This window comes from Mixophyes fleayi, chromosome 1 (genome assembly GCF_038048845.1).
Source record: "Mixophyes fleayi isolate aMixFle1 chromosome 1, aMixFle1.hap1, whole genome shotgun sequence".
In the NCBI taxonomy this organism is placed as follows: domain Eukaryota; kingdom Metazoa; phylum Chordata; class Amphibia; order Anura; family Limnodynastidae; genus Mixophyes; species Mixophyes fleayi.
The window spans coordinates 385,911,402-385,934,142 of record NC_134402.1 but is presented as its reverse complement, the minus strand read 5'-3'; the positions used below and the strand labels follow the sequence as shown (position 1 = coordinate 385,934,142).

General features: G+C 40.2%; 1 protein-coding gene across 3 annotated transcripts in view; it reads right to left on the bottom strand.

The window, feature by feature from the left end:
• The window catches only part of BDP1 (BDP1 general transcription factor IIIB subunit), a 70,448-nt gene that overhangs the window by 10,747 nt on the left and 36,960 nt on the right, over positions 1-22,741 (bottom strand). For all 3 annotated transcript variants that reach the window (XM_075180226.1, XM_075180235.1, XM_075180244.1), the window contains 21 exons: positions 22,325-22,395; positions 21,462-21,693; positions 21,100-21,266; positions 20,514-20,733; positions 18,365-18,489; positions 17,170-17,362; positions 16,554-16,753; positions 15,823-16,006; positions 14,820-14,953; positions 14,273-14,423; positions 14,029-14,132; positions 11,927-12,083; positions 5,507-5,730; positions 4,760-5,108; positions 4,535-4,618; positions 4,064-4,097; positions 3,405-3,479; positions 2,799-2,979; positions 1,757-1,919; positions 1,462-1,528; positions 973-1,153 (listed from right to left, as the gene is read on the bottom strand). In XM_075180226.1, the coding sequence (XP_075036327.1) occupies positions 973-1,153; positions 1,462-1,528; positions 1,757-1,919; positions 2,799-2,979; positions 3,405-3,479; positions 4,064-4,097; positions 4,535-4,618; positions 4,760-5,108; positions 5,507-5,730; positions 11,927-12,083; positions 14,029-14,132; positions 14,273-14,423; positions 14,820-14,953; positions 15,823-16,006; positions 16,554-16,753; positions 17,170-17,362; positions 18,365-18,489; positions 20,514-20,733; positions 21,100-21,266; positions 21,462-21,693; positions 22,325-22,395 (3,296 nt within the window). The remainder of the gene's footprint in view (positions 1-972; positions 1,154-1,461; positions 1,529-1,756; positions 1,920-2,798; positions 2,980-3,404; positions 3,480-4,063; positions 4,098-4,534; positions 4,619-4,759; positions 5,109-5,506; positions 5,731-11,926; positions 12,084-14,028; positions 14,133-14,272; positions 14,424-14,819; positions 14,954-15,822; positions 16,007-16,553; positions 16,754-17,169; positions 17,363-18,364; positions 18,490-20,513; positions 20,734-21,099; positions 21,267-21,461; positions 21,694-22,324; positions 22,396-22,741) is intronic.

The window sequence follows — 22,741 nt, the reverse complement described above, 5'->3', positions numbered from 1 at the left end:
CATTCCTGGCTGAGCCGACGAGCCCCTCTCACGGCATTGGAGCAAGGGTTTTACCAAGAAGTACAAAATTATCCCTTATTTTCTATGTGCAGTAAGGAGCACAGACCGAGGGATGTTCCTAAACTACCAAAAGGGAGGGAGAAATACCAAAGAATACACAGCTATCTGAAGGATTGTCTAGCCAAAGTCGGCTCCATCTTGTAGAATATGGAAAATGCAAAGAGTGAAGAACATGTGGACACACAGCAGACCTGGTCCAATGGGTTCTGGAACAGTGCATCCATAAACAGCACATCAATGAACTGGGCGTCAACTCTTTAGTGTTTTGAAGACTGAGAATAAAGATGGCATCAACAAAAGACAACTTGTCATCATGAAAACCACATAAGGAGACTGTTGTGAAAGAGCTGCCAGCTCAGAAATACATCTAGCTGGGACAGTACTGAGAAGAGACATATGTTTTCTAGTTGAAATATCTGATGTAGACCAGAGACATGGACAGTAGAAATTGCTTTTCCTATTGTAGGACTCAAGCTACTTCCATCACAACCTGGGTTTCTGAGTGCATGTCTGCTGACTCTGGTAAGCCACTGAAGTGGTTTTATGCAGCTGGACCCTGGCCATCAAGCCCTTGAGAAGTAAATTCCAGGCGCTCAGTGCCAGATTAAGTACCCGGACTCCCAAGACTTTAGTAGGAAGAGTCCTGAGCAGATCACATCCCTTGGACCTCATGTAAAGATACAATGCACCTCAACCTCCGGCAAAGGGCACTGGAAAAAACTGGGGGAGAAAGGAGTCTGTTTTGATGCCAAAGCACTGCCTTCTAGGGGTGGAACGTAACCCATCCTTTTATACCATTACCGCAGGTGGAGAAACTTGTAGATCTATATATCATGCTTGAAAACGCACGACTGTCACTCGGGTGTCAAAATATATTAGGCTGAATACATATTAACTCCTCCAACATCTCACCTTTGATTCTGGGGCTGAGTTAGGGCTTGAGAGGAAGCAGAGCTGATCAGCACAGGGGCTGGAAGAGAATCTGCTGAATTTGAATCACATGAGTAGGAGTATTCCTCGCTGATTGGAATTTCCACCAGGGTCAAAATAAAGGTTGCTTCTTCAGGAGGGCAACTGTTATCAAGTAGGGTATCTGTAAACAAGAACAAACATACAAGACATGGCATTTGTAGTAAGATATGTTAAGCTTTCTCTACTTATATGAGTAGTTTATTTTTTATCACATGCAACTGTAGAAAAATTCAAAGCAAACCCCTTTACTTATGTTATGAACCCTAAATGGGTGCCATACTACATATATTCCATAGTAGCCATAGTCACAGTTTTGTGTTTTCAATTCAGATAACTTATGACCGTACTCACCCAAAAATAACCCAAGAAAAAGATTAAGCATGTTTTTTTTATTATTACCATGGCGGCCAGTAGAAGTGTTCAACATACCTGACACACTGACATCTTGGCACATGAAGTCATGCTGCTGCACCTCCTCTTGCGTACTGGGGTAACTCTATATAAATATCACACAACCAGAAACACAAAGGCTTAAAAACAGAGCATGTTGACGTTTTACACTCCATTGATACTATATACAACTGAATTGATTAATCTACAGACAGATATTCTAAAATAGTTTTATCCAAACATTCCAAAAGACATTGCAAGAAATCGATTAAAATCTCACAATTTAGCTTTTACTTTTTTTTTTTAATAGTGCTGCACCTTGTTCTCCTCTTACCTGTTCTAGTGGGGGCACTATGTTGTCATTTAATGTATGCAAGGAATTGTCAGAGGATTCAATAACGGAATGGAGCATAACAGTATCTGCCTGTGTTTTGTCAGGCCTGAGGAATGATCCACCTGCTGGTGAACTGTGGGCATCAAGATAATCTTCCACCGACCTACAAAGAAATATAGCACATGGATATCAAACTAGAAGCCCTCCACAATAACCTTTTCTGTTGTGTATTTAGTTCTGAGCTGGCTTTTAGATCACAAAAAAGAATGTCATGTGAATTTGCAGTTAAATCATGATTTACCATTTTGCAGCCAGACTGAGCAATAAAAACAGCATTTTTAATAAAAAAGTTGTTTGCGATACAGTTGCTAATAAGGTCTTTTGCAGATGAAAAATGTCACATTCTCATTACATTCCATTTGGAATGCAGCAAATGTGAAAACTGTGGTGGAAATAGGCAAGGATAGAGATCTATTGATCTGTATGCTGTGCTGTATTCATTGCTCACATGGCATGGGGAAAAACACGTGGGCTTAGTGCTTAGCACTTCTGCCTCACAAGTTCGATCCCGACCATGGCCTTATCTGTGGAGTTTGTATGTTCTCCCCGTGTTTGCGTGGGTTTCCTCCGGGTGCTCCGGTTTCCTCCCACACCAAAAACATACTGGTAGGTTAATTGGCTGCTATCAAACTGACCATAGTCTCTTTCTGTCTGTGTGTGTGTATGTCTGTGTGTGTGGGTGTGTATGTTAGGGAATTTAGATTGTAAGCTCCAATGGAGCAGCAACTGATGTGAGTTCTCTGTACAGCGCTGCGGAATTAGATGCACTATATGAATAGCTGCTGATGATGATGATGGCTAGAAATGCTAGATGCAGATGTGTGGACAGACACAGCATAGAATTCAATAGATCCTAACCCCGGTCACCTGCAGCTTTCTATTTGGTAGAAACACAACAGGAAAAGGTCTGGATGAGCCCTAACACGGCTGGAGCCTCCTCCAGCATTTCTCCATACATGTAAAGAAAACAGATCGTGCCAACCTAGTATTTACTGAAGGGTTGTTGTCTTCCACATAACCAGCATGTTTGTTGCTTGACAGAAGTTCGCTTGTAGGAGAAGACAACGATGTGATCCCTCTTATCTGCTCCACATCATTCTGGCTTCCTCCAGCATTGGGGGGCAGCTCATTCTTTGTACAGTGATCAGAACTCGGAGACTCTCCTGGCAGAATAAAGTTTACTGTTGATCCCATAATATAAATGAACACAACTCAAAAAGGTATCTGAATAAAATTAGAATTCAGACACAAAGTCACGCTTTCTAGTGGAAAATAGAGAGTGCAACATAGCTTTAAAGTACATACTATACATCACAAATACTGCCCAAATGGGAAAACATCTATGCAGATCACTGTGTGTCCAGACATGATAGATCCTCTTAAGTCGGGTAACCTGAAATCCCAGAAAATCACCAAAAATCTAGCAAAATCTTAGTTTTGGAATTAGCTGTAATGATGACAACTTCTAATTGTCTGGTCAAATCACATCACCATGTATGTTTAGAGCGTTGACCAAATCCAGACCTAAACTATTCACTAGATATCCTAGTTTGATTACATGCACACACTGACAGCTGTACATACTGACCTATATTAGACTGGGAGGCAGAATTGCCCATTGATATAAGGGTCATTGCTGCCTCAGTGCTTCCATCATAGTGCTCTAGAGAAAGATAGATATATCTATGTCACACAAACATACACATTAAGTATAGGATAGCTGTACAAAACAAAAACTGTGCCGCACTACCTGTATCTGCAGAAAAAAATGCCAGTAGCTTTATTATTGGCCGCTGGTAATGCTGCTGCCTTACAGCAGCCACATGCACCTTCCCCAACAGCAGCTACAATTTTATGTATCATGTGTTTCCCATGCAGCTTCTATTGTAAGCACAAATGGGCAGGGCAGTCCTTACCATCTGTTTTATGTCATTGTATGTAATTTGTTTGTGTCATTGTCCCCTCAATGTGCAGCTTTGCATAATAGGTCAGCACTTTATAACCATATGATAATAATTAGGATAAATAAAAAAAACAAGATTACAGTGTATAAATGGGATCCCGCTAGTATAGAGGACTACAGTTTATGTGCATATACATGGTCACAAACCACTTACCTTGCATTATCTTTACTATGGCACAATATATATTATATAAAAATACACATCAATTTCATAAAATACAAATGATCCAAGTAAAATGTCCAAAGCTCAATTCTGTATGAGTGAGCAGTTCTTTTGTCGTTACCTTTATCATCTGTTTTTTCCTGAGAAACCAGTACCTACAAAAAATGTACAGCACGTCAATGAGGTTTTTGCTTGCTTAAATAATCAGTAAAATTAATAACAATCATCATGTTGCTGTATAACTCATAACAATTATTATTAAACAACCAGCATCTAAAACAACTGTGAATTGACAAACATAAAAACCATAAATTCAGCTTTAAAAAAACCCAAAAAAAACGGTCATGAAAAAGCAGTTTCTGGCTATATGCTAAGACATTAGGTATTTTTTAAAGCATCACTTGAAAAAGATGCTTAATAGGTTAAAATATTTACAAACATAAAATAAAAATTAATTTTTTTTGGAAGTGAACATTTAGGTATTACAAACAATAACAAACACTCTAGTGTATAAGGCAGCACTGGGGTCCTGCAACTAGTATAAAATAACGCCTTTTGCCCATGTTTCTAAAGCCGGTGTATAAATACTTACATGTTGCAAAGTTAGATTAGAAGACTTTCCAGATTCCTGGCTTGTATTACTCGGCACATCTCCAACTTCTACCGGTATTTCAAGCTGTATATAGGACAGCAAAGTGAAAAAAATAAATTGTTTAATTTCACTCCCTGATTTTTTTTCAAATTCCAAAGAATTTAAGTGATGCAACAACACAGCTACAGAACAATCCCCAGAAACAAACAAACAAACAAACAATACCTCTTCCACAGTCTCTTCAATCTCAGCTGGTGTATATTTTGGTGACCTCAGGCTGAAGGGAACAAAGACTGGAGCCTGGTTCAACATGTCAGGGGCAAGATTATAATTCTCTTCTTCAAAGTCTAACTCTGCATCTTCCTCCTCTTCATCTTCCTGCTGTGTAGCCCTGATCTTCACCAGGGTGGTCTTCCCCTTGCTCTTGTTGGACACCGGTTTCGACACTTTGCTTTTGCCAGGTCTAACACTTCGCACAGTCTTCTCATTCTCTGGACGTTCAGATGAAGTTTCAGATACTTTGGGCAGCACAGGTGGTGTGGTGGACAGTGGCTTCCTCAGCAGTCTCCCAAATCTAATATCAAAACAAATACATAGCTGTGTGATACAAAGATATCATGTAGACTAAAGACTGAACTCTCCGCTTCGCATGCCTACAACTACAAATACTAATAAACACACAGGATTGGCCACTCGTCACCATATTTGTCATCCACATGACCATAGCGGGTAACGGCTTCACACGTGTGAAGACAATGATTTCAGTAACTCCAGGACTTTGCAGATGTGACATTCTATTTTTGCTTAGTGCATTTCCAAAAAGATATAAGCTCAAGTGACATCACCTACTACAATATTAAATAAAGGAAGAAACCTATTTCCAGGGTTTGAGATTAAAGTTCAAATTTTGTGATTAAGAACCCTGGAAAGACAGTTTAAATGGTTTATAGAAAGTCAGTAGAGTGCAATTACCTAGATTGCTGTGGATTACTCTGCTCCGTCACATTGCTGGACTGGCTACTGTTCTGAACTTCACTGGGCAATGAAACCTGGTCCACATCAGAGTCTGACAAACATGATGGTTTGTGGGACTTGTCAGGGAGACGACATCTCTTGGGCATAACTTCATCGCATTCTGAAGCTTTTCTCTTATTGACTGGTGAGGACAAATGCATCTCTAGGGTAGGATTTTTATCCTTGAAAAGAAATAAAACTGTGCTTTATTCGCGAACCCATTAAAACACAGTTCCATTATGAACACAAGTAAGCAGAAGGCATTCAAATAGTTTCACCCAAATTACTCTCTATGAGGATTACAGGCAATAATAAAGCTTACACCTTGAACATGAAAATTTTGTGTGCAATACAAATGTATAACATGTCAAGTGGTCTATTAATTCCTGGGGCTAATCTGCTGCCATTGTACAGCCAATTAATTTCACAAATAAACAATGTGTAATGCTACCATTAAACACCAAACTATTAATACATTTTATTGCAATAGCATGGCTAACCACATGGATCGCTGCTGAGCAATGAACATATTTGTTACAAGTGTAAACTGCGATATTTTTTTTTTTTTTTTTTTGGGTTCTTCTGCACAGGAATGATTTGTTATTCTGAACAAGTCTGAAGGACTTCCTAGAACTTCTGGCTGCATCATGGACCCCATATTGCTTTCACATAAGTTTCCATGGATATTGACTTAAGTCATATAAAGATGCACTGAAAGTGCATATCTATTGGCACTAGTCTCTTTTCCCTCTATACAACTAAATGAGAGATGCTGACAACAAATGAAAAGAGAATTTTTATACTCGCGATAAATCCGTTTCTCTGATTCCATCTGGGGGACACTGCTACCATGGGGTTGTGTGAGGGGAGTGGAGTTTGGCACTTAACTAGTTAACTTGTTAAATGTATCAATGCTGACAGACCCCTTCCCCTCTGCAACCACTGTAGCTCCTCAGTTTAATTATAAAGCCCCAAGGAAGATTGGTTGTTTGGCCTAAGAACATTCAGCAGAAGAGCAGAAGGGAGGGAAAGCAGTGTCCCCCAGATGGAATCAGAGAAACAAATTTATCGTGAGTATAAAAATCCTCTTTCATCCTCCTATCTGGTGGACACTGCTACCATGGGGACGTTCTAAAGCAACCCCCTTAAGAGATGGACTGCTCTGACAGTCCGGCACGTATAGTACTACGGACAAAACTGGCATCTGCCGACACAAATACTTTGAATTGATAAAGGCCAAGACGCGCCCACCGAACAGGTAGAATGGACAACAATACGATCTGACACAGATCGGTTAGCATTGATATAAGTCTGCTTAATAGTCGACGTAAGCCATCTAGCAATTTGCTTGGAGGCCGGCCATCCTCATTTTGAGAAGTCAAATAAAATAAATAAAGAATCCGTGCGGCGAATCTTCGATGTCCTATGGACATATATTCGGAGAGCTCTGACCACATCCAGAAATTCCATAGAGCCTGTTCCAGATGCTTGTGGCTCCTCTGTGAACACCGGAACCAATATTTCCTGGTTAACATGAAAACCGGAAACCATTTTTGGCAGGAAAGTAGGAACTGTTCTGAGAACCATCCTACCATCATGAAACACAAGATATGGTTCGCGACATGAGAGCCCCCAGTTCAGAAGCTCTACTAGCTGACGCAATAGCTAGAAGGAACGCAACTTTCCATGTTAAGAACCGTAACTCCACAGTCTGTAAAGGTTCAAAGGGAAGTCCCTTGAAGCATATTAAGGACCAGATTAAGATCCCAGGGTGCCGTGTGCAGAACATATGGAGGATGGATATGCAGGACTCCCTGTAGAAAGGTCCTGAAATCCAGTATGTCTGCCAGGTAAATGTGAAAAAACAGCGAAAGGGCCGAGATCTGCACTTTTAAGGACCCCAAGCGAAGGCCCCCATCCAGGCCATCCTGGAGAAAAGCAAGAAAACTAAAGACAGAAAGAAGCCATGCGGAGGGTTCAGTCCTCGCACCATTTAATGTAGGTACTCCAGATGCGATGGTAAATGCAAGCAGAGATTGGCTTTCTAGCACGAAGGAGAGAGTGTCCACTACTCATGGAGAGAACCCTCTGGACCTCCAAAGGTTGGCCTCAACAGCCATGCCGTTAAATTCAGCCAAGGTAAGTCCTGATGATGGAATGGTCCCTGTAGAAGAAGGTCTTCTCGTAGAGGTAACCAAAGACCTGAACCTACTGCCATCAACAAAATTTCTGTGTACCAGACTCGCCACGGCCAAGCTGGAGCCACCAGTATCACTGGGAGTCCACCCTGCTTGACTCTTCGAAGGAAGCGGGGAATCATGGAAATGGGAGGGAACAGGTAGCCTAACCTGAAGTGCCGGGGCCTTGTCATTACATCGACGACCACGGCCAGAGGGTCCATTGCTCTTGAACAAAAGTGCTGGACCTTTCGATAGTGACGAGATGCCATCATGTCTCTTTCCGGCGTACCCCATCGTAGGACCAGAGACTGGAAGATCCCCGGATGCAGAGACCATTTACCTGGCAGAATAACATGCCAGCTTAGTCTGATTCCCAGTTCTGGATGCCTGGAATAAAGACTGCAGAGATGGAGAGAAAGTGGTTTTCGGTCCAGGTCAAGATTAGAGTCGCCACCTCCATTGCTCTTACACTTCAGGCGACCCCTTGAGCGGACCATAGCCACTGAAGTCTCAAATGAAGTCCCAATCCCTGTAGGCTGGCATCTGTGGATACTAAAATCCAAGACCATGGGGCAAAGGACCTGCTGAATAGCAAATTGTCTTGGGCTATCCACCATCTGAGGGATTCTCTCGCCTCTGGTGACAAGCGAATCAATTGGCGTTCTTACTTCTTTAAGAAGTCCCATTGGAAGCAGCGAGAGTGAATTCGACGGTAAGGAAGAGTCTCGAAGGTCGACACCACCTTGCCTAGCAAGCGCATGCATAATAGGATCGACGATCTGCGGCAGGACAAAACTTGAATCGCAGTGTCCCGCAAGCATTGTGATTTATCCTCTGGAAAGAATACCTTCTGTTTGTTGATATCCATTATCAGCCCCAGAAATGTTATTCTCTGGCAAGGGGTTAACTGGGATTTGGGCCGATTCATGAGCCACCCATGCATCTCCAGGATCCTGAGGGCGAGCTGTAGATGCTGGTCGAGCAGGTGAGCAAGCCTTGATTAGTAGATTGTTTAGGTAGGGCACTATTTGCACACCCCTGGATTGAAGAGACGCCGCCATCACCGCCATTATTTTTGTAAACACCCTTGGTGCTGTTGGCAAGGCCAAATGGGAGAGCTCTGAACTGGTAGTGAGAAGGTCCCACTGTGAATCTGAGAAGAGTCTGATGTGCCTTCCAGATAGGAACGTAGAGGTAGGCGCCTTTGATATCTATCGACGCCATGAACTGGTTTGTTTTCAGTCCATTGATAACCGATCTGAGGGATTCCATGCGAAATCTGTCCTCCTGCTGGTGTAGGTTCAACTGTTTCAGGTTCAGGATAAGGCGGAAGGAGCCACCCGGCTTTTGGACCAAAAAGAGGTTGGAGTAGAAACCTTGTCTCTTTTGGTGTTCTGAAACTTCCCAGATGACTTCTGCAGAAAGAAGAGAGGCAACACAGAGGAGCATTGCCTGTCTTTTTTGTGGGTCGCGGGGCAAGTTGATTGACCGACTGGCAGCAGAGGACACTCACACCGAGGTAGGTCTTCCTCCTCCTCGAACCATCCCTCTTCCAAGCTTCCGGATAAACCGGCAGCTTGATGCCCCCTTCTCGCGGCTGTAGAATATAAGTAATAGATAATCCCTTTTATTTTCTGGGTTCCTTACGGTATTTTGATTGTGGTTTCTATTACATTGTATATCATCACAGACTTTTACTGCGAAACATCACATATATGAAGTGGGACTCTATATAAGTCCATTTCTGGTACAAGTTTTCACAGAAGTTTTCATAAGGACTACGCGATTGGGACAATTGAGTATTCCCTTTCTCTGTTTTAGATTATTTATCATTACACATGTATTGAAAATTTATCATAACACATGTATAGTAATATGTATCAGTCTGTTATTGCATATTGTTGACTCCTTTTTGTCATTATATTTTTTTCCTTTTTTCTTTTCCCCTCCCCCCCTTTTTATTATTCTTTATAATTGGTTGTGCGCTGTAATGCTGTTGTCTAGCATGTAGAGTGTAGAGAAAACACCCCCACCCCACCTTTCCACCTCCACTAATAATAATAATAATATTATTATTATTGTTATTATTAATAAAAAAGGTAAACAAAATAGCTCTTAAGAGCTATGTCTGAGCAATCAACATTACTACTACTAGATATCCTGTTATGTTCCTGTGACCATAAAAGGAATCAATTGATGGTAGACATCAACTGAAAAAGGTAGTATGTGGGGCACTCCTGTCCATGAAAAGTATTTTAATTTCATTAAAATCAACTTTATTAATAATTATTATTAAAAATTAGGCAAATATCGGATATCAAACTAGGCGAATTTATTAAAAGAATATAGAAGTGCAAAAGATTAGAAATTGGTGTGCAAAGATAAATAAAATAGATCCCTAAAAGGAGCCGGTATTAATGTCATTTATTTAATCAATTACCTGATTTATTGACTAGAGAAATAACTGAGTCAATAGTAATTGATTTTTTAATTGTCAGAATAATGCACCGTAAACCCAGATTAGCTCATATATTTGATTTCGTTGGAATACTCCTTTCCAAATTATGCAAATATTATTATATCAATTAGGGATAACTGTCAACTCCCCACGATTCTAAATGTCAGTGTATATGCATATATAGCGTTCATTCATATTTTGTTGCTACATCCTTCTTTGGATACAGAGAAGAGATAGGTTTATTATCAGTGAGACAGAGTACCAGATTAAAGTTATCCAATAGTCTCCAGTTGGGGTATAATAACCCTATTGGGTGTAAGTAGTTTGTCAAAGATACTTTATTATTCTATTATACAGAAAAATCATAACAGAATTTAAATATAACTGGTGACTAAATAGCTATTGTTCTAAAAAATCCAGAAAATCCCCTGTCACATAATATGTGTGCCCGCAATGTATGATCTCCATCAATGGTGAATACTGGATTGGCAATCTGAATGTAAGGGAACACAAACTGTGAGTTACTGTAATACGGAGAAGATATCCTTGCTGTTTAAACCGTTGGAATAGGAGGTGCTATTATCCCTATCCCTCTGCAGCAAATTCAATGTAGAAGGAGAATCCCATCTTGATCGGGATAATGTATACCGTGTGAGACTACCTATTGGATTCGCCGGAGTATGACCGGCACACAACCTATCGTCCCTATTCCTCCAAAAGGAATGACCAACTCCCTAGTCCCGGGTCTTGTGACGTAGACACGTCTCGCTACCCTCTTCTGATTAATTGATTATCAGAATCATACACCGTGAAACCAAATTGGCTCATACATTTTATCTTATTAAAAAATTCCTTACAGTATATGTGGATACTATTGTAAGAGAGGGAGATAGGTTTATTGTCAATGGAACAGAGTGTAAAATTCCAGTTAGGATATAATTGCCCTTGTATGTGTTATCAATTTATTAATAAATTGATTCCTTTTATATTCTAGATTCGTCTTGTTTAGGGAGCACCCCCTCAAATAACATATGATATCTATTGAGGTTTGTCCTTGCTTTAGAGCGGACTGACAGTCTTTTTCTATCTCCAATGTTCCTGTGACCCACAGAGCTAACACACTCCAATTCATTCACCAGCTATCCTGTGTTGAGCTCAGTGTCCTGCCAGCTACCCAGCTGTACTGACCTAAAGTAAGTATTCAGAATGATCCAGCTAGATTAACCAGCACACAGGTACTGCAGCAGTAAAGCACATCATCATCAAGAGTAAGAAGTTTCAGTAATGGATCCTGGTAGTGGCAGAGATACCCTCATGCAGCTCGGGGCACCAAGTCACTGCTCAGTAGGAGTGGTCAGTGCTGGTGGAGTTAGTGACAACAGCAAAACCACACAAACTGGTGGCCTTCCAACCAGGTGGCCGAGTAAGCCCACTCGGTCACAGGCTGGTTTCCACCAAATAGTGAGAACTCAGCCTGTTATAATGAAAACTAGGTTGTAAATTGCTGTGTCTGGCTGGTTAGCTTGTTACACAGTGCAGCATCTGAGGTCTGAGCAGAGGTAAGCGCCTTTGTGTAAAAATGTTTAACACCAATTAAAATATAATAATTAATAATCGGAATTTGGAGTATGTTGGAAACACAGATAATGTTTGGCAATATAATTAGATTGGTAGAAAAGAGCAATGCTGTGTAAAACAAGTAATGTACAAATGAACTGGAGCCTGACATCACATACTTACTGTAAGCACAGGAGACCCCTCTACTTCATCACTTTTCTTGCTCTGTAATGGGCTTGGCCTCTTGCTAGGGGGTCCTACAAGGTTTGGTATTGGCCTCATAAGCCTAAAGCGTGATAACTGTGCTGGCTTGATAGCAGTAGATTTCTCTTCATTAGCACTACACAGAAATGACATGGAAATATATTTATCAAAAACAAATGAAATGTTCCAAAGAACTTCTTGCCATCAATTTTTGCCCGTAGCCCTCACATGTCAGTTTGCAAAGCAAGTTTGTTCACTCAGGAAACTTTGGAGAAACGGGGCTACAGCAGTAGTGAAGAGACTGAGCGGAGAGAGATAGCGGTCGTACAAGACTTCAAATGTTAAGTGAAAAAAACCCAAAAACTGCTCAAATGTTCCCTGTAATTGATGAGCCTTTTCGGGGAGCAATGGGAGAGGAAATTCATTACTGAATACACAAGAGGTTACTAATGTTATATATGTGTATTCCCAGGTCTTCTGAGGAAGCAAAGTGGTTTGAGCTGGAGGCAGTTCCACATATATCATCATCAACATTTATTTATAGGGCGCCACAGATTCCACAGCGCCAGACATCGTCATGCAGATATGACATACAGGGAAACAGCAGGCATAGTAACAGATACGTGGGCACAATTAAGCATAAATATAAATGTATGCAATTCGTGCCATTGAACAAATAGCATAAAACACAGATATAATTCAGACAGGGACATAGGCAGAAGACAGAGTGGACCATCATAAGACACAGGTTACATAGGCCCGGGCCTCTGAAAGCTTACAGTCTAGATTGGAATGTATAGGAATATAATTAGTACAGAATAATAAGCTTTAGTATTAACTTTTAACACTAAAATGGTCTTTTTAAAAAATAACAGGAAAAATATGCAAATTCAAACTGATAAGAACATTCCAGTCATTAACTCAATTGCTCAATCTAACATCTGGATTTATGACCCACTACATGGACAAACTTCACACCCCACAGCAGAGCAACTACAGATCTCTGAACTCTTAGGACTTTTACTCTTCCATCCGTAAAGAAAACCTTTGTTTTATTACTTTAGCTTATCTCTATGATTTATATACCACCCCCATCCCCTGTGTACAAATTTCTTGATGTAACATATCTTAAATGTTGTGTCTTTTCCACAGTCATTCATTTGTAAACCTGCCTGATGAAGGGGCCTCTGAAAGCTAGCAAATATAATCTTTTTTTTTTGGTTAGCCAATAAAGGTATCACTCCTACAATACTTTTGTCTTTTTTTTGACACAAGTATTTAACATCACAGACTTTTCTGGCTAACACGGTGCTGCAATAATAATAATACATTTTTTTTTGCTACACATATTTAATACAAGTTAACCCGTGCATGATACTCATGCATTCTAGTCAAATCAAGCTACTTAAGGTGTTAAAAAGGTTCTTGTCATGCATTTGGGCCTAGCCCAGGCCTCCTCAGGGGAAGAGCGTTACTTCCCGACGTAAGCGCCCTTTTTTTACGTGGTTTTGTCCACATGTCACCACCTCATCATTTTTCTCCATCACCTCATCCTTCATCTTCATCGCACATCCTTCATCAAGCTACTTAAGGTGTTAAAAACTCCCCACTGTCACCCCCGGCAACCACCAACCACTCCCAACTGTCACTTCTCCTTCAAGAAATATATAGGCCAGTGTATAACTCTGCCCAGCAGGTGGCGCTGCAGCTTGTTTTTTTTTTTTTTTCCACACACGCCACTAGGCATTTATATAGTAAGATTTAAATACAAAGAGAATCCAGCTGCTTTTAGAGCGAAGACTAGACCTAGGCACAATGCTGTCTGAGCTGTGAAGCAGTTGCCACCTAAACATATGTTTCAGTGAGGGCAGTAAGCAATGCATATAGAGTTCACTAACAATACCAGGACTCACTGCACTAATTACCCAGCACATCAGCTCTAGACTAATTGTAAAAAGTGAATGTTGCAACTTTAGATCTTGTATTGTTACTCTAAATGTATTGACGTTCCATGAATGCATGGTAATATTAACATAAAGAAACAAGACTTTTACTAATGAAAGACATAGCTTCCTACTTACCGTCCAGCTTCCTTGGAGTAATGACTGTTGAGGGACGTATCAGACACTTCCTCACTATTCAGCGATTCTGGCATCTTTCCAACGACCTCCAATTCTACTTCGTCCTATAGAAAAATGACCTCAATGTAATAACAGGTAGATAAAACCATTGACACAGACAACCCATATCAAGCAACAGACAAGTAGGGAGTATAACTTATAGAAAGTACAGTATATAAATCTCTATCGTTTAAATTCTTCTGACCTGTTCTGAAGTCAAGGTTCTTGGATCTATAGCCGGCGTCTTTCTCACAGCTGCTCGCCCGATGTTGGGCTTGGCTTTCGGGAATCTGGCTCGCATGGGTTTTACAGAAGACCCTACACCTTGCTCTCGAGTGCAGGTAGCTTCTTCATGCCTATAAAATTATACACAATTCTCGTTGCAGACAAACAAAAGTGTATTTTAATGGACCTTCTGTCTGATGCTGTGAGATGTCCTGTATGTTGTGCATAGCATTAACTGTACCCACATTAAGCATAGACCAGCAATGTTCATCATTCCTTTTATAAACACAGCTGCACTAATAAAGCACCTAAAAAACATGTGGACATCTATAGGGACTTCTTATACTTTTGCCATCATTAGAGGTGGTTCAAGTGGAAGAACAGGAGCATGTCCACTATTTTCTACATGACACATCTCAAAATGTCCATTAACAGTCTACTATGGAAATTGTGCATTTATGCTACACCATGTTACCTTTAATTCCAAATCCAACATAATTGAAGGGAAAGCAATTAGAGCTACTTACTGCACAGACACTTTAAGGTCACCCTGGATATTTTCCTTGTGAAGCTGGATGGACGGGCCTTCTGCTGCACAGGACTTGATCTCTATTTCTCCTGCAGATATATCCACATCCTGCGAGCAGATGGGTCCCTCATTCTAAATATAATAATAAAATATAAATAAATAGTATTTTTTATTTATTTTTTTAAATCAGGTAAAATTTTATTGCATTTTACTTTTTTTTTTTTTTACATTCTAAACAACAAAAAAGCCCATAACATTGGACTTAATCCCCAATTATAACCCACACAGTGTTACAGGTATTATCAAGTAACCATACACAATAGTATCACAAAAGAAAAAACATTGACATTCAGATATACAAGCCAAGGTATGCACACCTTCCACAATTTCAAGATGCAATGAAATAATATTACAGTTTTGATAATACAGAATATAATCGTTGACCTTAATGACTCGACAATAGGCGGCTGGATGTCTGCCCCGAGCATTCAACTAAATAGTATTTACATGATTACTTTAGGTCAGTGGTGGGCCTAGGGTCGCATGTGGCCCTCCGAGCCTTTACCTGTAGCCACAGAGTTTTCCAGCTTTATTCCTGCTATAGCTTTTAACACCTGTGTAAAATTATTTTATTAAATTTATTGTTTTAACTTATTACTGAGAGTTAGGGCTTTTTGAAGATTAGAGGACCATCTATGCGTTCTGCGAAGTGTATCAGTTTAGGTGTTTAAGATGCTGAAATCCTAGAACATTGTGGGCAGCATAATTTATTTATAAAGCACAACGCTGTTATATAACACTGTACAAAACAATGTTAATCTACCTTTAAAACAACTGCCTTCATGTTTATTATCAAACAACAAGTAGTACATAAAAATGCATTTGACAAATTAAATGGCATCTATAAAAATACATTTGTCTCCATAACTTAATACTTCGATAGGCTGCATGATAAATAGTGCAAACAGAATTAAATAGATGCTGTGCATTTATCAACTTACATTTCCAATGGATGATGTATCAACTTGTGGCCCTTCCACTGTTTTGCTTTCCTCCAGGACAGCAGACTTCTGTGGGCGTGTAGCAGCTCTGGCTAAATTTGGCTTTGGTTTTTGGAATCTGCCACTAGGTTTCATTGAGTCTGACTTTCTCTCATCTTCAGAACCACTTTGTTCTTTGTAAATTCTGAAAAATATGAATATTACAAGTAAATCTGGTTTGTCTGAAGTATTGGAGCAGCTATGGAGTAATAATACCCACATGCTATGATCTGTTTAGTTTTGATGAAGAAATGATTTGTATTTCAATCATTTGAAGTGTCTTACAAAGTCACCACACACGTTTGTTTTAACAATCCAATTAGTAAAAACATTGCATTAAACATTGTTCGATTAACACACATGGAGTTTAATTATATTGATGGAAGTTAGGAGATCTGATAAATGGTGTTACACTATGATATTTAGGGAAAAATTTTCCCACTCAACAATCACAATTTCATGCGATCTGTTCTTATATATAGGATCAAACTGCACTGTGAGTCACCCACACACATAAGACTTCTGTACAAGTTAATCTAGAATGTAATAGAATCATAATGTGCTTGGATAGCTTCAGTGCTGTATCTATAGTAAAAGCATAAAAGTAATTATTAACAGATGCACTCTAGCATTTCAATAGATTGTGTGTGTATGTTGTGAGCAGTTAGACAAAGGACTACACAGAAACATACCTGACATGTGCAAAATAATCCTCAGATGTCGATGCAGGCTCCTCACCATCAGCCCTTCCCACACCAGGCAAGGTGTCTTCTGACTGAAGGGTCTCTAGTGGAGGGGTGCATGGCTGAGTGACTGCCTTCCCTGGACACACAGTGTCTTCTTTATTAGACTTTGCAAGCGAAAGAGTTTTTTCTGCCTCAAATGCAGACAACTGTCAAAGAAAAAAATAAAAATAAAAGAACAGTAAAACAAAATGTTAAGAAAATAATCTTCTATGCATATTGGATTTCCTGTCAGTAATCCTACAGAAAGGCATTGCAAGGAGCATTTTAGCACCAATGATTGCTGATATAAAAGTGAACACTAAGTGAACATAAAATCTGTAATCTCTCAGCTTCATATAATCATTTGTTAATGTTTTAACATTTTCACTGTTAGTATGAACAGGTTTAGCAGATATTAAAGTTAAAAAAATACCACAAAATTTAAATTGGAGCTTATAATATTAAAATGCATATATGTGTTTAGTGTTTTAACTTATATTTATGTATGCATCTGACATAACAGGCATTGTTACGTTATACAAGAGTTGCTCAAGGATATGAGCGAGAGTTTAAGGCCTCTTACGGTTGAGGGAGTCACATCAGGTTCCAGAACTTTCTGCACACAGGTCTCTCCTTTAGGTAGACTCTTTTGATCATTAGGCGAAGTCAATGGTTCTCTCTTAGTTGCTGCCCGACCTAGATTTGGCTTTGGCCTCTGAAATCGACCTCGGTTTAGTACTGCAGGTTTCAATGACTTCTGGGTCTCTTCTGTTACACTGGAAACACAGTTACAAAAATGAATGAATACAAAACTGAAGGAAAAATGCCCCAAGAACAAGCAGGAACTGACGACATTTGCAGTAGAGGCCTGGCAGAGGATCACCAGGGATGAAACCCAGCGTCTGGTGATGTCTATGCCTTCCAGACTTCAGGCTGTAATTGACTGCAAAGGATTTGCAACAAAGTATTAAAAAGTGAAAGTTTGATGTAGGATTGTTTAGTTTGTCCCATTACTTTTGGTCCCTTAAAAAGTGGGAGGCACATATAGAAACCGTTGTAATTCCTACACCGTTCACCTGATTTGGATGTAAGTTCCCTCAAATTAAAGCTGAAAGTCTGCAGTTAAAGCGCATCTTGTTTGTTTCATTTCAAAGCCATTGTGGTGGTGTATAGAGCCCAAAATATGAGAATTGTGTCGATGTCCCGATATTTATGGACTTGACTGTACAATGCTAACTATATTCTAACTCCACTCTCCTCCTTAAAAACAGAAGTGCAGACATTTCGGTGTCAGATATATGTAAATACTCATATGGGTTTTATAGGTATCAGTGTGTTTGTGTCACACCCTTGGTCCCAACATATCTAAACTGTAAAGTAAACTTCCCATCCTCGGTGCTGTTGGGGTCCTTGAATAATTCTGGGCCCCACGAAATTGTAGCCAAAACTGGTGTTTGCCACAACAGAACTATATTTCAGCCTCATCTCCTGTCTGTCGTAACTCCAACTTCAGGCAGCAGACACTCTAGTCCCAACAACCAGCTCTGGGACATCAGAACCAACTCGAAGGAATCATCCTTTATCTTAAGTAGACTTATTGAGAAACATGATTATTACCCAAAGTTTCTTCCTTCACTGCTATATTTCACCTGCTTGGCCTTAAAACTGTATAAGGGTCGTGGTGGTTTGTGACAGGACCCTGATGTTTATGTAACCTGTGGGTGCGCTATTTTTTATATTGGGTCTGCAATAGTATGACCATTAAAACAGATACTTACTTCACACTGACTTTGGACTCCAGGTCTCCTTTTACAGGCTGTGCCAAGTCGGATGGCTCGAGGGATGACTTTTCTTGCCCACAGCTTTCATCTAATGAGGGCACTTCCTGCACAAGTTCTGCAGACTAGAGTCATAAGAACACTTTCAGTGGTTACGGTAACAAGTTGTCCAAACATGAAATATCAATATTTACACCTTTAAAACTGCACAAAAAGAGGATTTCTCTTACTCCATCCGGGGGACACTAAAAACCATGGGGATATAGAGGCCAACGCTGGAGCTGGGCAGTTAGGAATTAACAACTTAGAATTAAGCTGCTTCAGTTAACAAATAAACAAAGCCCAAAGTACTGAAAAAATAAAGGAATAAGAAATACACAATCTCCACACACAGGACATTAGAAACCAAGTAACCAAACCAATGAGTGCAAAGGGAGGAAAGCACCCCCCCCCCTCCCCAAGTGGAACCAGAGAAATAAGTTTAGCATAAGAACAGAAATCCTCTTTTCTCTTTCATCCAATCTGAGGGATACTGCAACCATGGGGACGTTCCATAGCTGCCCACAGGGAAGGGTATCCTCAACACAGTTGTGCGCAAACCTTTCAGACAAAGTGAGCATCTTCGGACGCAAAAATGATAAAACGGTATAATTTTGTAAGGTTTTGCACAGAGTACAAGGTGGCTACCCGGACACACCTAATTTGCAGAGGCTCCAGGTCGTGCCACCCAAGAGACACTTATCTGGTAGAGTGAGCGGAGATATTTTCTGGCACCGTTTACATAAACTGATGTAAGCTTGACGAATCACCGTTTTTATCTATCTGGCAATAGTTTGCTTAATCACTGGCCAAACCCTCTTCTGCACATCACAAAGGACTAGAAGAGAACCAGACTTCCATAAATTAGAAGTCTTGCCCAAGTAGATCCTTATCTATCTGAGCACATCAAGCAAGAAAAGTGGATCCTGGACATCAGAAGGACCAAATTGAGGCCCCATGGTGCTATAGGAGAAACATAAGAAAGCTGAACCCGGAGAATTCCTTGTAAAAATGTCTGCACCCCAGGAATGAGCGCTAGCTTCCTCTGAAAGTACATTACAGAGGCTTGGACTTTTAAGAAACTCAGTCTCAGACTACTGTTTAGACCATCCTAAAAAAAAGAAAGGAGGCGAGACAGCCTGATGTTGAAGTTCACAACAGAGTGCTTAAGTCTTCCATGCTCTGTGATAGTTTTTCGCTGAGACAGGGTTCCCTGGCCTTTAACATAGTCACCTGTGGGTGGAGAGACCATACTACTGGGAAAAGAGGATTTATATACTTACGTTAAATCCCAGCACCGTACCTAGCTATCCAGGTTCCTTCTGATAGCTGCTATACTGAATGGGACCAGGAATGGCCACTAAGACCACCCGCCAAGTCCTTTTTAGGGGAAGGAGTAGACGATAATCTATGGCCGTACTCTGAAGTATAAGAGAAGAAGCTCCTGCCTGCTCCAGCTGTATGGGTGCCCACATCACTGCAGCCGACTGGGAATCTCTCTGGAGCCCTCCCGAAGAAGACACTGAATCACTGTATCGGCAGCTTCTTCGAGCCACAGAAGTAAACTCCCAAGAGATAGACACGCCGCTGCAATAATGGTCAAGATAAGCCAAAGAAAATGAAATAAAGTAAACGCAAATTAAAGTAACTCAGCTGCCATGACAGCCCCGAAAGAAGCATCCAAAATCCAGGCCCTTGGTTTAAACCGGAGCAGCATAAATGAGGGGCTATATGGGAGAGGAGCTTGTAAGTTGTTGACTCCTAAGTGTCTAGCTCCAATATTGGTCTTTATAAGCCCATGATTGCACTGTCCCCGCCACCCGCAAACACACATAAAATGCCAGACTGCATTTCCATTCATTGGCTAGGCACTGTTAGAATGGGTCTCGGTAATACGGAGCTCCTAGGCACAGCTATCTAGAACACTGTGTAAATACTGTGGAAACCACAAACCTACATAGCATCATTAGGGGTTCGTTTAGACAACGGGAAGTGAATCTGTAGCAGCACAAACAGAAAATCATTATACAAACTCTGCTCTCCATTTCTTTGACCAAGACAAACCGACTGTCATTGATAAATGGACCCTTTCCACAATATTGCTACTTACTTTTCCTAAAACAGATGAATCATCATTGTTGTCAAGTGTTATCTTCTCCACAGTATTTTCAGATGTGACCTCACAGGTTTTGCCTTCTCTCACTTCAGGTACTACTTTCCGACCAGCTGTTTTCAATAGATTGGGCTTTGGTCTCAGCATCCGTCCTCGTATCAGAGGAGTGGGTTTAATGGGAGACCTCTTACATTCAGCCTGAGACTCAGACTCAGTCCTAAATATAAAAGGAGGAGATCAAACAAATGTAAGCTACTTGCACTGGAATATACATAGACTGATAACTGAATGAGATGAACATAAGAAGTTTTTAGTGTGATCAGGTCAACATAAGAAATATCATAACGGTACAGGAACAAAATTATAACTGCTGAGTACCTGCAGAGTCAGTCAAACCATATGACAATATATAAATAAAAAGTATTGGATATAAAGACTACCGAGTGTGTCTCATTTATTAACTCTGTGCTGGGCAAAAAAGTATATTTTTAAAAGGAATGCACATGGAAAAAACCTTTAAAAAAAAAACAAAAAAAAAACCAGCCACCATTCGGGGCATAATGGTGAAATATCAGACACTTACAGTTGAATGTGATTCACAGGACTGACTGATGGAATTAAATCACTTTCTTTGTTCACTTGTAGTGAAGATAAAGGATCGGAGTACAAGTCTTCTTCCGAGTGAGATGACCCTTGGGCAGAGGTGGAACCAACCCCATCGCTCTCACACAATGACATCTGATTTTCTTGCTACAAAATAAGAATGAATATGAAGCATGTAAGCAGTTTATGAAGAGATGTGTTGTGTTCCTCACATTGTTGTGAGATCTCGTAAGCAGACATTTAACACTTTAAACTAATTGTTCCATAAATACAGTCAGGTACAGATCCTGCAAGTCCCCTTGTTAACCGACACCAACCCTATTCAGTAAAATAAAAACCTACTTTTCCAGGACTGATGGCATTCTGTATGCAACTGGGGAAGTTACTACTGTTGGCTCCAGCAGGATCGATAGCGCACTCCCCAGAGGAGTCATCCTTCATGTCTGACTTGTCTTTACCGCCGGATGTCTTTATTACATTAGGAATCGGTTTCTGGAACCGGCCTCGTGCAAGAATTGCAGGTTTTATGGGGGATCTTTTACATTCATCTTGAGAACTGTGGGATGACTCGGAGCTAACCAGAGGAAAAAAAATAAATACTTTAAGAAATAAAATACTATTTGCACATAAATATGTATTTTGCATGATACTAAACTGAGTTTATTTTATATTATTTGCAGTGTTTATCACACTAACCGGATAGGTCAGTCATCACTTTTCTCTAATCCCCCCGATCATCTTTTCACCTCACTACATTAATGTTACATACACGAAAAACTAAATGAAATGTTCTCTACATCTGTTGTCAGAGGAGCAGCGTGGCGGGGATACCCAGACAGATTTAATAGTTCTGATGTTCCGGATGTACACGCAAAAGGAGGATACCAGAATCTATACTAACACAACAAAAAACAAACATATTTCCTTAAAAACTGGGAAAAATAAAATGAGTCTTCCTGTATTTTTGCTTTGTATGTTTGATCACTCTGAAAACCGTTAAATAAATGGTAACTGTAGTAGTACACACTTGTGCAGCCACTTTGTTGGCTAATCCATTATTTAAGATCACTAAAGCACAGGTTTCTAGAGAACAGACAGGCTTCATTACATGAACAATGGTTCAGAGCACAAAACAGCACCCTCCACTCTGTATATAACAACTGCATTATAAAGGGGATAGATTATATTCATTTAAATATACTTACTTTTCCTTTATTTCAATACTTTGGCTCCTGGTATCAGCATATGAAGGTGACTTGCTGGCAGTGCAGGCAACCTGAGCCATAGAACAAAAATATAATTATTTTTTTTAGAACATTAGGGATTTCTATTATACACAAAATGCATGCAGCGTTTGGTTCGGTAACATTTAAATTCAAAAAGTAGACCAATACTAATAAAAAAAAGTTGCACATGTATGTGGTTAGCATGATATTGTAAGCACACAACAGGGAGGATACCAATGGGTAATCCTATGTAACCTCTCTCAGTGTGTAATCTCTTCCAATCAAGCTGAAGGTTACCATCACACACGAGGAACGATGTGACTAGCGCTTTTATATGAATAAAATCACAGATTGCGGCATAATCCAAGGCTGATAAACCAAAAAGGAAACAAGGAA